The following is a 13,944-nucleotide window of genomic DNA, read 5'->3' as shown; positions in this document are numbered from 1 at the left end:
CAAAATCGCAAATTACAAATTTGCCTCAGAGGGCTTTACAGTCTGTACACATGCAACATCCTCTGTCCCGAAACCCTCACATCGGCACAGGAAAAACTCCCCAAAATATGAAAAAAACCCTTCAATGGGGAAAAAAGGGAAGAAACCTTAGGGAGAACGTCAGAGGAGGGATCCCTCTCCCGGGATGGACAGACTGCAATGGATGTCATGTGTACAGAATCAACAATGTAAAAGATGTACAATACATTCAATTTTAATCATATGTAGATTGGATTCACAGAAGTTTGCAGCTGGCCAAGTCCTTCTTTTTGTAGGTGTGTGTTTATGATCTTGCGCTTCTCTATTGCTATACAACAATGTCTATAGCCTAATTATAAAGGCCAGGAATAAATTAATTGTTAGGATTATTTAATCGAATGATAAATCTCAAAAAAAAAAATTAACATTCTTTAGAACTAAGAGGAAATAACTTTGTGCAATGGTCAGTGTGAATTTTGAGGATTTATTTTGTTGAGACGCAGCAGGAGTCATTATTAAGGCCAGTCATTTCCACTTCACTAATGCAATAATTACAACAACACATAACTTTCACATCAATCTCAACATTGCTGCTTTTAACAGAGAGCTGAGTCATGATGTATCTGTGTGCTCACAGTTGTGATTATTTACATTGTTGTGATCTACTCTCTGAAAAGTCACTTTAACTGTTATATTTATGGTTTTGTACAAGTTCAGGTTTGAAGTTCAATTTTATATATATATATAGGGTTATGTATGTTTTTTCGTGGATGTTTTTAGATGATCAAAGCAGATGGATGTGTGAAAGAAGGAGAATGGCCTGCCTGGCAATTTGATCATTTCTGTGTGTGTCAGTGTGTGTGTGTGTGTGTGTGTGTGCGTGTGATCAAAGCCCATGTGTGAGAATGCTTTTGATAATACTGACACCTGAGCCTAGAGCAGCACCACTGGGAATTGCGTGTAGATCAAGACAAGACCTCCAAACCTGAGGGTTTGAATACAGAAACACGACAAGAATTAATCAAAAGAAATATCAATGGATAGGAAGGAGTGGAATAAAAGAAGGGGTTTGCTCTGTTGCTCAAGGAAACAAAAAGAAACTTGGAATAGATGGAAGAGTGGAGGAGGGAGACGACTGGGTGTGGGTGCAGCTACTGTCTGGCAAAGCAGAAAAACCCAACCAAGTTCTGCTGTATCTTTGATTGGCGTGTCAGTCAGTTTTACAAGCCATAGTCAGATTAGGGGCCCAGTGTGTCCACACTCAAGGTCTCGAAGGTTTTGACCTGTGTTCCTGGTGAGCTGCATGGGCTGAGGGATGTAAGTAGGACATGATCATGACAAATCATTTTTTATCCTTTTTAAACAAGCATTGCTAGAATATATTTAAACCCAAAAGTAAAAATCGCACTCTCTCTTCTGTGTGGCCACAGACAGACCTACGTGACTCGACATAATAGATTCACAAAGTCCTGTTCCCTTCCAGCATTTTTAACCAGGGCAACTTCATTCTCTTTAAGCACAGGTTTAGATAATTACACACACACACACACATTCACAGACACCATTAAACTAATTTCATCGACCTTTGTTGGCCTTACCTGCTGTATAAATGTACACACGCCCACATGGTTTTCACACACAAGGTGTGCAACTCTCTTGGAGAGGCTGAAGATGGATTAAGATCGTTTTCGTTTTACTTCTTGTAGGTCATGTATTGGTAGTAGGGATTAATAATAATAAGGCTTTTTGAAAATTGCAGTGTACTGATATTGGAGATCTCACACTGTGCACTGGCTCGGCATCACATGAATTTATTCACTGAAGTTTTGTATTGCTACTCTGGAGAGGGTGCAGCAGAGCGACCATCTAAGTTAAATAAAAGCCAATATGTAACAGCAGTTTTAATTTACCTATTATATCGTAATTGACAGGACGATTTGTAATTGAGGTGCACTCAACAGCTGATCAGAACAGCTAATATCAATTCACGCCTCGTGTTCATTCTACATACACATTAAAAGCCCGATATTTCAACCTTGCATAACAAAGGCGGGGAGCCACAAGAGAGCAAGTGATATTTAGGGACGACATGAATTTTCTGCGAAACTAAACGACAACAAGTAAACAACAACAAATACACAAGAATAACAGATTAGTGTAGTGATACACGTGCCAGCTTTGAGTGTAATGGGCAGTGCTCCTGTCACCAAGGGGAGAAGAAAGTGGCAGAAGAGGCACACTTTAAAATGCAAAGACCGTTTTCAACATAATGTTTCTAAACGCTTGGAGCACTCAAGCCGAGGGGATGAAGCAGCCAGCAGAGTTTCCAGTTTTCTTACCTTAGTTTGACAGCATTTACAGCGTACGCTAGTCCACAAGGATGACTTCATTGGCAATTGTTCGCATTTTATTTTGTATCCCGCAAGCTAGATTTAAGTGAAACAATGATGTTAAAGTGCTGACCTTAGGGACATTGCAGCAGTGCGTTGATCCTTACAGAGACGACTACAAAGGATGCAGAAACTGGACCTCAGTCCAACCGACACTTCAGCTCGCAATAAGTGAAACTGGCTGCTGCACAGTCCTGGCACAGCACCATTTGGGAAGATACCAAGTTTATGCTTATATCCGTGGGCTTAAGGCTTATTTATTAATGTTGGCAAATTGGAGGGAGCTTAAGGTAGAGCTAAGCTCTCTTTTTTCAGAAAGGCCATGATCAGACTCAAACAGTGAGACACAGTCCCACCTGGAACCTGACCAGAAAAAATCATTGTTTGACGTGTTGGCCGGCCGAGAGCGTCAAGGAATCACATTAAAATAGATTTTTTGTCAAGTTGTGCAACACATTTTCTAGCTTACGGTTTTAGATTTATTTATTGCCGCGATCCCTATAACTTTAAACTAATGTCAATTTAAACACCCGCAAATATGAACGGAATCTCAGCACTTAAACTAGATTCATTCTGAATCATTTTCATTATGTCATTACAAAAGTATTCAACTGAAGCAACTACTGTATGGCTGCTCTCTATCGGATGGGTTTTCAGGCTGCACTAGAGGTACCATACCTCCGTGAAAGGTTGCTAGTTTCTCACAGGGCAAAAAAATATCAATACATAATTATTGATATCAATAGACATTTTTGTTTTCAATTTTTCCATTCCATCGTTATCATGATTTTATTTTTTCTTTCTTTAAATTTAACAATACAATCAATTTGTGCTTGTAGTCCGTGTTGAATTGGCGTTTGGCTTACAAAGGCAATAGACTATTTCTCAATATGTGGCTCGCGCTGACCTTTACATGTAGATTTCCTTTGTGCACTGAAATGGTGCAGATTGGTTGCTTTTTTCTGAGAGCAGGAAAGGTTACAAGTTACAGAGTATAGAAAGATTTACTTATTTATCCAAGAAACATTGACGAGTGCATGCTTCCACAAATGTTAACTATAATCTTTCTTTATTGAAGAAATGGTGAAATTTAGTACTGGTAGTCATTCATTTAAAGGTAAGATGTTTTTATAAACAAAACAAATGATAAGAAAATGCCAATGGAGTATGTGAAGCACTATTGATGTTGTTCTGATACAAAACAACTTAATTGGAAATCAGAAAAATAATTGTTTCATTGTAACTGTTGACAACAGTGGCAAGATGCTTTGTTAGTATTGTAGCATTGTTATGTGTCTGAAATACCCGCTTTCATGACCTCAAGTTTGTTTTTATTTTGTATGTAATTCAGTGCTGCTCCCCTGCACAACATTAAGGTCGACAGGAACTATAAACTACAAATAGTACCTAAAAATAATAAAATTTGAATTCTTCTGTGTGTAGCTCCATGCGGAGGACATTATGGTGGATCGGAAGGAGTTGTTTTGTCTCCAAACTATCCTCTTAACTACACTACAAGACAGACCTGCTCCTACTTCATCACTGTGTCCACACAGTTTGGTAAATTCATCACTTATCACACCCTTCGCTGACAACGGATTTGTGAACTCAATCACCAACAAAAAAGCAAATTACTTATTGTCTTCTTGTCTTTCCATCTTCTTCAGTGGTATTTGGTCAGTTTGCTGTTTTCCAGACAGCAATGAATGACTCCGTGGAGCTGTTTGATGGTGCCAATGAGAATGCTCGATTGCTCAGCTCTCTGGCTGGGTCACATTCCGGTGAGTCTCCTATTAGCAGATTTTAGTGACAAACACACCTGGGGGCATGTTATTGGGTCACTCTGCCTTGATAGTAATAGATGAATTCTTTGCTTTTGTGAGTAAGTGAAAAATATAATTTTAAAAAGCTGCAATTCAGTTTTAATGTAATATGTTTCCGTTTTAACTTTTGTATTTTCCTCAACACATCTTTGAAAGAGAAAGTAAAATAATTGTTTGTAAGAAAGCCACACTTTGGTCCTGCATAACATTGCACCAGTAGTTGTTATTACAATTTATTTGACAGTGATGTATTTAGTGAAAATCCATTACGGGTTATCTTTACGGGAATAAATGAGCGGTGGAAAGCGTCTCACTGAGACAGTACAATATAGGGTATCACTGAAACTCCTTAGAACAAGCGTCCCTGGGTTTTCCTTATCATCCAAGTTTGAGTTGTCCCATGTTGGCAACATTTTAAGTCACTACTCAACACAAATCGAGATTGAGAGATGAGGTAAGATTCATATAGATAACATGAATAATTAAATGGGAGGAAATATTGCTTAGTCTCGTTACTTCAAGGTTAAGTGTTCTCTTGTTATGTGTCATGACCAGGGGGAAAGCTACAGGCAAACCCCACTGGAATTGACATTTTGTTTCTTTCCGTAGATTTTTTTTTTTTAGATATTTAGAAATGCTTGTATAATTATGAGCTGCTGAAAAGTGGCAGCAACTGCCATAATACTCTGGTGCAGCAGAGTGATGATGAAAACATCAATCCATGAAGAAGAACAAAGATATTTAGATGGATATAAAAGTTCCCTAGAGCATTTCTTTTTATTTTCACATTACGGTGCATATGTTTGTTTTGTCTTTGCTCTTTGCTTAATAAAGTAGATCATCCAGCTTTTTTCCACATAATATTAACTAGGAGGATTTCACAGTTTGTGTTTGTCGGTTTTGGCTTTGTTTAGAGCTGCACATTATGCAAATACTTTCCTCCTAACTACCATCCATCTAAGATAATTCAAAGGAAAGAGGCCAGTTTATGTAACAGAGAGAGGGTGGCTTATTCCTTAAAGTTAATTTGGGTTGGAAAATTTCCCTTTTGGGTAAAACTGGCAGCAAACATTGAGACACACCAGGCTTTACAAAATAATGTTGGCCGCATCATTACCCTATCACATACACACACATACACACAAGCAAACTGCTTTGTAGCACATTGTTCCAGTTAACTGACTGTTTATTCCGACACACAAACATATTAACGTACATACACGCATACCTTAGTTACGCATACACACACATCCCGACGCAGCTAATGATGGTTCTAAATGTCAGCCATACCAAACCATGCTTTTTGTCTTGTTATCATTGTGACTTTGTTTGTCCATGCGTGTGAATATAAATCTCTGTGTATATGAGTTGCTGTGTGTGTATCTTTTTACTTGCATTCTTATTCTTGAGGAACACATTTACACACACGGCTATGTTACTACATCTTAGTATAGAATTGTATTGAATTGCATGTTTGTAATGTTGTGTCTCAATAGTAAAACAAATGTAAACAAAAAAAAATTGGTAATTAAGTTACATTTTTGACTCGTAATCGTTTTTCCCCAGGAGAGACATTGCCACTGGCTACTTCCAATCAGATTATGCTGCGGTTCAATGCTAAGAGTGGACAATCAGCGAGAGGCTTTCACTTTGTCTACCAAGGTAATTCTCAATCTTTGTCTCTCTCTCTCTCTCAACTCAGCTTCCATGCGAAAGCATCACTACTGATAATATTTCTAATGCACATCCCCTTCTTCTGCTCATTTTGTTTCATTACCATCGCCATTGTAGCTGTGCCTCGCACCAGTGACAGTCAGTGCAGTTCAGTGCCGGAGCCTCGGTACGGTCGGCGGATCGGTTCGGAGTTCTCCACTGGCTCCGTGGTCCGGTTCGAGTGCAGTCCAGGGTACCTACTGAAAGGATCCAGTGCTATCTGGTGCCAGGCCGTGCCAGGTGCCCTCGCACAGTGGAACGCAACAACACCATCCTGTTTAGGTGAGGTTGACTGAGCATTTACCCACATAATGAGTAAGTCCGGATCCGGACCCAGGAGCCGTCCCTTTGCTCGTAGTGGCTTAAAGCACTGACCAGTTGCATTCGCGTTAAACCTTCCCACGTGATACCACTCGACCAATCGAGTCTTTGCATTCCAGGCAGGACGATGATATCATCTCAATACTGCGGACAGACTGGAGAGGTAGCGGCGAATTACAAATAAAAAGACTGTAGAAAGAGAAGAAAGATAGCAACATTTTAGAAACAGTGAGACGTAAAGGGACGGGTGAGAAAAATTAGGAAGAAATGGAAAGCGAAAGTAGAGCATTTAGTCCTCAATGGACGGACTCGTTTTATGTTCATACTTCCCACGGACTCTCGTGTGCTCAGGACCCGTTGAAACGTCATCATGAGGAGAACGGCCATGATGCATTCAGGCCCAGGTTTAACAGCCTGGCAGGAAAAACTAGATCTTAATTCTTTCACTCAGCAAAAAGTGGGAGAGTGAATATACAACTTATTTTAAACCATGTTAAAATGTGTTTAGATTTATTATTTATAATTTGCTGACACTGTCAAGTCCAAATGTGAAGCAGAAAAGGGGAAATTCAAGCTTATCTTCCTGTTATTTTATTTTTTCTTGGCTTTATTTGAATGCATGCATACATTTTCACATTTTATTTATTTATTTAAATGCAGCCCCGCTTTTATTTAGTTAATTGAGAGAAAATTATTTATATTTGCAGTCACATATATGTTCAGTTCTTTGTTACGGATCTTTGCTTCTAGAAATGTTCTCTAACTGGACCACTTCACATTTGAGTTGAAGACCCCTGAAGTACAGCTCTTTCTGTAAATTATCCCATATTGGGATTTTGACGCTGACTATCAAACCAAACGTATGCCAGTGTGAAATCTCTTCATGCTGAGGGTAGGCCTTTGCAAACTGTCACCTCAGTTTAAACTTTAAAACCACATTTATCAAATTTTTCCTCTCTGGCTCCCTGCAGTGGCATTTCTGCACACTATTGTCCCAGGGTATGCAGAGTAATATTCCAACATTCTGTTGTATCTGTTAGCAGTTTATCTAATACACTTTGCAATTAAATTAATAATTGATGTCACCATTCTAGTTCCCTGCAGTGGCAATCTGACTGAACGGCGCGGTACAATACTGTCTCCGGCCTATCCTGAGCCCTACCCAAACAGTCTCAACTGTCTGTGGAGGATACATGTCAGTGAAGGGGCTGGGATACAGGTACACATATATACACCTATATTGAATATACTATACAGATGTAAACTCAGTTTGTGATGTTCATTGATTTTTATTGTTTTTTTTTAGATCCAAGTGATGACGTTTGCTACTGAGCACAACTGGGACTCTCTGGAGATCTACGATGGAGGAGACATGACAGCTCCTAAATTAGGGTCATTTTCTGGTATGACAATATGCTCACACAAACACAAACTGTGCACAGACACTCTCACATGCATATAAACTCTCCAGAGATCTATGATGGATGAGAAATGACAACTACCAAACTATAGATACACACAATAGGTCTATGATGAATAACATGTGACAGTTTTGAACTATAGATAGACATGAATACATCATCCATTGGAGATACATGATGGGTGAGTAACAAAAATGCATGATATATACCTTTAATAAATTAATTTCCAGATAGCTACTGAAAGGAGAAAGAAGGAGGAAGTAAAAAAGTATAAAGACGAAGACAGGGAGGAATGAGGAAGCATCTAACCTTTTACCATTTCCCAGCAGAGTTTCCCCTGTGACCTGCCCCAAGCTCTTACTTGTCACACATCTATCCCAAATAAAACATGCTGCTCAAAGGGAAACAACCTACACAAGTGACTGTTGCCTTCTCAAGAAAGCGCACCAGGAAGCTGCCCACTTTAACCACGGTGATCTCCCATTGGTCTGAGCAGCTTCACTGGGGTAGATGAGGGTTGCTTCATATAAAGACACCAAAATGCTAGCTGACCAGGGGTCCTTCACCTTCTCTGCACACAAATTCCCTGCTGGTTTTGAGATTCAAACAATATTTATGGTCAAAATCATCAAGTTTTAAAATCATTTCTTAACATAATATATCCATGATATCCATTGTTATGTTATGCAAACGTTTATATTTGTTTTTCATGTTTATCACTTTGTAGGAACTACTGCTCCCGCCCTCCTCAACTCAACGTCCAATCAGCTCCTTCTGCACTTTCAGAGTGACATCAGTGTGGTGGCAGCAGGTTTTCACCTAGAATACAAGAGTAAGTTGAAGCTTCATTTATAGACAGACAAATGGGCCGACAAATAGTTATTAATAGTAGATGCGTGCCTTCTACCAAAAATCCACAAATGCACACAAACCGGCTGACAAAATTGAGCACAAACAAACAAATTGCTACAGCCCAAACTTCAACATGAAATAACAAGAGTCAGTGACCTAAATTGGTGCTGCCCAAAGGCATACACACACTGACTGAGACCCAAATCGGAGCAAACACACAGAACACACATAGACTCACACAAGTACAAACACATACACAAGCGCTTTTGCTTGTGTCATATATGCACATAGGTACAAAAACAGGCACATACACAAACAAATGTGTAGACGGACAGGATTAGACATAGATATTAACATGATGCATTTCCACATGTACACACCTGTCAGGGCATGTCCTTTCCAGTCCTTTGTAGTTGTTTTAGCTTAGAATCACTTCTAGATCACTGAACCTGTCCCCTCAGTGAGTAGTTTGTGAGTATGAGTGCTCTCATACTAATAAACTGCACTCTGTGGTCTTTGAATTCAAAATAATGAACTCAATAGCATGGGAAAACGTTTTCTTAAACATTATTTTTCACAAACAGATTTTTACTGTGCTGTCTGTTTCTGATGTGTTTCCATCTAGAAACCAGAAAAACACAAATGACCCTAACATCTGTTGGGCTGTTATAGATCCTCCTTGTCAGTTTTGTAGAAATGTGCTAGCGTGTACAAGTGGACGTAATTATATGCCGAGGACACGGGAATGAATGTGGTAATGATTTTATCATCGTTTTAAGCTGACTAAATGGCCCTTCCTCTAAACGGTCGACCCTTTAAGTCGTCACTTTCCATTTTGTGTCCTCAAATGAAGCAAAACACAAGTATAGTGAATCCAGTCAGTAAGACTTACGTGCTGAATGTGTCTAGTTGTAGTCCAGTGGCCCTAGGGGGATGGCTTCTGGTGTGGTCAGCAGTTTACAGAGCAACACTTCTCCTTCATAACAGGGCAAGAGAGGCAACTGTTTTCTAGCAAGCACACTGAGACATGGTCAGACAATTGGACTAGTGTCATTGATCAGTTGTCCTGACATGCTCTGCCTAGTAAAGTACTGGGTGTACGTGTGTGTGTGTGTGTGTGTGTGTGTGTGTGTGTGTGTGTGTGTGTGTGTGTGTGTGTGTCTCAAAGTAACAGTCTCATGCATCTTTTCCTGTACGTTCAATCGAATAAAAGTCCCCCTCATCCCTCGCAGCAGGCTCACACTCATGTAAAAGTCAGTCATGCACAATATGTTCTAGGCCACCTGGATTTGTGTGTGTGTTAGTGCGTGTGTTTGTGTGTGTGCTCAGTGGGATCACATCGTTTTGCTGGTTGGAAGGTGGATAATGAACCAACAAGACCAGACACACAATCAAACACACACACACACACACACACACACACACACAATACACACAAGCATGCCACTTCCTCCTCGTCTTTCACTCTCTATTACTCTTCCACCCCTTTGTTGCCATGGTAACCGCTCCAGGGCGGTCTCCTGCGGAAGTTTCCATCTGAAACACAAAAGCAGACCCACACACATGAACACACTGATACTTTCTGACGAAGAGCTGGCGGCTGTCAAACTTATTAAGGATAGGTTTAACCTTTACAGGGTTGGGAATACATAATCAAAGTCATTTTATTACCTTAACATATTTTAAGTACATTTCAGAGGCTGTGTCAACACTGACAACATACAAGATTTTTTATTATACCGTCAATTCATGAAATAAATAAATTAAATATAACACAGATTCATCTGATTATTTATTATTCCATAAAAATGTAAATGTATTCAGGTTCAATCAGTGGCTAAGTACAGTAGACTACAGCATTCATTTGTCGAGTCACATACAAGTGAGGAAAAGCAATAAAAAACTTTTATTGACAATTGACAATGGAGCTTAAATAAAAACAATCGAGGATATCTTGTTTTTGGTGTGTTAACATATTGGCTATTATTAGTAGGCCTATATACAGTATGTTTGATAAGAAAGATCAAGACGGCAACGTGGGATAGAACTTGAAGAGATGATTACGTCATCGTTTCTATGTCTCTCTGCATTTGGCTCAAGTCATTGAGTCCACTTGACGTATGCTTAATAAAAATAGTATTCATGAAATAAGTAACGGTAATAATATAGTTCTTTGTGATTGTGTTCTTTTTTTTTAGCTGTTGGTCTCACCACTTGTCCCGAGCCAATGATACCAGCCAATGGCATTAAAGCAGGTGACAGATATATGGTGAATGAGGTGGTGGCCTTCAGCTGTGAACCAGGGTACACATTACAGGTACGAAAACCGACAAATTTACAGACAAACAGATCTGTTATGATCATACATAGTTTACTAATACTTTTCTTTCTTTCTTTTCTTGTTTAGGTTTAAATAAATTGAACGAAAATATACAAAAATGTTGTTAAATAAATGCCATAAATAGTGTGTGGTGAAATTTAGTAAGGACAGAGACTTTAAAGCAGGCAATGAAAAAAAATATGTCAAAATATAATTCCACATGAATTTCCACATGTGTCAAAAAAATATAATATATAATATCGTTTTCACAAAGTAAAAACTTGAATTCCCAATCTGACAAACTTTAAAGATTGCAAACATCTGTCCTTTCCTTTATTTTTCTCCACTTTACCTTCAGGGCCACTCTCACATTTCATGTATGCCTGGAACTGTGCGTCGATGGAATTACCCGCCTCCTCTCTGCATAGGTAACTCACACACACTCTGCTCCGCTGGCTAAACCGTGTCAGGAAAGATCGATCCATTGAGGAAAAAAATATGACCAGCAGGTGTGAGGTTCACATGGGAATTTTAGATCCGCACAGCAAAGTGACAGAAGCTTTTCTGTAGATTAAAGATGTGAATCGGAAAAACGGTCTGTATTGAGGGAGGTTTGCAATACGTCACTTGAAGTCCATTTATTTATTACTTGTGTGGAATTCCTCAAATGCACAAAATATAATTCTAGTAAAAAATTCAATTATCTTTGAAAGAAGAAACTAAATACATTTCAGTAGAAAAACATGTATTCTATATAAAAACTTTGTGATCTGGCAGTTGAATATTTTGTAAATTGACACTTTATCCACTCAATGTAACTACAGGACTATGAACTCTTCCTAAAATCAATGGATAACAGTAACAACTGAACAAGGAAGTGTTGTTCATATTATTTAAATTGTGTATTCAATGATGTGACCGAAATATGATTTGTGTACATTTCATACAGTAAAGGATCAATACACCTGCAGGTTACAAACTCAATTGTGCAGCATGTGCTGAGAGCCAAGGTTTCCAAATTTCTGTAATAGAGTTAAGGAACCTTGACTACATCGATGTGTGGGTTTGGTAAAAACTAGCAGGTCCTGGGTAGCCAATTCCAGTCAGACTCAACCTTGACATGTCAAGACTAACTTAACAAATCATGTCTACTGTCTTTCAATATAGTAGTGATCTAGTTTAAATATGTGTTGAAATGTGGTGTAACCTTCTTTCTGTTGAAGCAAAGAGATGATACTGTACCTTGCGTATGCGATGCCTGTTTTAACAATGCTTTCGCTGTGCCTGTGTTGTCAGCTCGTTGCGGTGGGGTGTTGTCTGAGATGAGTGGTGTCGTCCTCAGTCCAGGTTTCCCTGGCAACTACCCTGGAAACCTGGACTGCACCTGGCAAATCACCCTGCCAACTGGATATGGTAAATATGATGGGATAACGAAGCATTCCTTATAACAAATGTGTGACTTTCAGTCCATCTGTATTTGGGAAATATACACTTTTTTTCTATTGAACCAAAGAAGCCTTTATTGACCTTTATTTAACCAGGTAAAATCCATTGATAACCAATTCTCGTTTACAAGGATGACCTAGCCAACAGGCAGGCACAGTCCACACAAGTGACACATGTCCACCTGACAACCTCATTGTCATGTCTCAGAATTGAAGCTGTGTTTTTGATTCATAGTAATAAAATATGAATATAACGACTAATACAAACACGTAGTTGTGTAGAATTTCCGGTGTATGCAAAAAATCTCCATGAATCTTTATGCCACTTATTTGGCATTCCAACAAGTATATAATTGTTGTGTGTTGCATATAGTCTCTAATAATCTCTTTTTTTATTCAAGGAGCCCATGTTCAGTTCCAAAACTTCTCTTCTGAAGACAACCATGACTTCCTGGAGGTCAGGGCTGGACCACAGCACAGCTCTGCTCTTATTGGACAGTATACTGGCTCGCAGATGCCACCACCCTTGCTGAGCACCACCCACCTCACGATCATCCACTTCTACAGTGACCACTCAGAGAACAGGCCCGGGTTCAAACTGACCTATCAGGGTGGGTTTCACGTTGGCTTTTCTTTTGAAATTTCTTTTTAAGGCGAAAATTGCCGAATCAAAATCCCACAAACCCGGAGGTATTACCGCAGTCGCATCCAATTGAAAGCCACCCGTTAAGGGACACAGAGGGAACAGACGTGTTCAAACTGGGCCCACTGTTTAGTTTGGGAACACAAGATGGTTGCTTGAATGATATTCGAAAGTGGTCTGCTTAAATGTTCTGAATAAATTAACATCGAAACCTAGTTGCAAAATTACAAAGCTTTCACAACTCCAAGAAAATGAAGGGTGGGATGAGAAACATATTGCTGTGAGGGTTTGAGCTCAGATCTGTGGATGAGTCATTTTAAAGACTTAAAAACCTTGTGGCTTTCCTCCCATCATTAGGAAAAATGGATTGTTAGTAAGCCCCTGTGAGAGACTGGCATCTTGTCCAGTCGGCTTTACTTGTAGCCCAAAGTGCTTTACTTCAAAGGCACAAGCGATACACTGTGGGCCTATACCCCAACATAAGTAGAACAAGGCTCACTAACTTACTCAAACAATAACTACATTTACATGGATGTAATATTGTTTTCCCTTTTTCTCTCCCATTTTGCAATGACCAAGTCTTTGCGAACTTCCACAGTTGGTGCGACATGTTTCCTCACATAAGGTTACACCATGTGCTTCTTTTTTAGTTCACACAGAGTTCCATGATACCACCCTCGGCTAGCGCTCCTTTCTGGGTGGATGCTTTCATCGCTGCAGCACTCGATGACACAAAGTCAGGTTTTATTCCGATGGCCTCTGAGGTATAGGGATCAATAGGCTGAATGCACATGTGTTCATCCGCAAAACAGCAATGGAATAACCTACAGAAAATCAATAGAAGTTACCCTGAAAAGGGCTATTTGGACGCAGACGTTGTTAATAACATCTTAGGGAGCCCTGGAACCAGTTTTAATGTAATGCACTGGGATATTGCTTCTTCTTTTTGTTGTTTCACAGCTGCAAGTACCTTCACTTAGACTCTCTCAAACCGTTTT

At 39.4% G+C, this 13,944-nt stretch overlaps 1 protein-coding gene across 2 annotated transcripts in view; it reads left to right on the top strand.

Annotated features, from left to right (window-relative positions):
- LOC119225135 (CUB and sushi domain-containing protein 1-like) overlaps positions 1 to 13,944 on the top strand; it is a 282,822-nt gene that overhangs the window by 222,243 nt on the left and 46,635 nt on the right. For both annotated transcript variants that reach the window (XM_037482822.2, XM_037482815.2), the window contains exons 33-43: positions 3,852 to 3,968; positions 4,076 to 4,189; positions 5,798 to 5,893; positions 6,023 to 6,226; positions 7,360 to 7,484; positions 7,572 to 7,668; positions 8,414 to 8,518; positions 10,737 to 10,855; positions 11,217 to 11,286; positions 12,155 to 12,271; positions 12,705 to 12,914. In XM_037482822.2, the coding sequence (XP_037338719.2) occupies positions 3,852 to 3,968; positions 4,076 to 4,189; positions 5,798 to 5,893; positions 6,023 to 6,226; positions 7,360 to 7,484; positions 7,572 to 7,668; positions 8,414 to 8,518; positions 10,737 to 10,855; positions 11,217 to 11,286; positions 12,155 to 12,271; positions 12,705 to 12,914 (1,374 nt within the window). The remainder of the gene's footprint in view (positions 1 to 3,851; positions 3,969 to 4,075; positions 4,190 to 5,797; positions 5,894 to 6,022; positions 6,227 to 7,359; positions 7,485 to 7,571; positions 7,669 to 8,413; positions 8,519 to 10,736; positions 10,856 to 11,216; positions 11,287 to 12,154; positions 12,272 to 12,704; positions 12,915 to 13,944) is intronic.

This window comes from Pungitius pungitius, chromosome 4 (genome assembly GCF_949316345.1).
Source record: "Pungitius pungitius chromosome 4, fPunPun2.1, whole genome shotgun sequence".
Lineage (NCBI taxonomy): Eukaryota > Metazoa > Chordata > Actinopteri > Perciformes > Gasterosteidae > Pungitius > Pungitius pungitius.
Note: the sequence above shows the minus strand (reverse complement) of the source record. Positions and strands in the feature narration are given on the sequence as shown.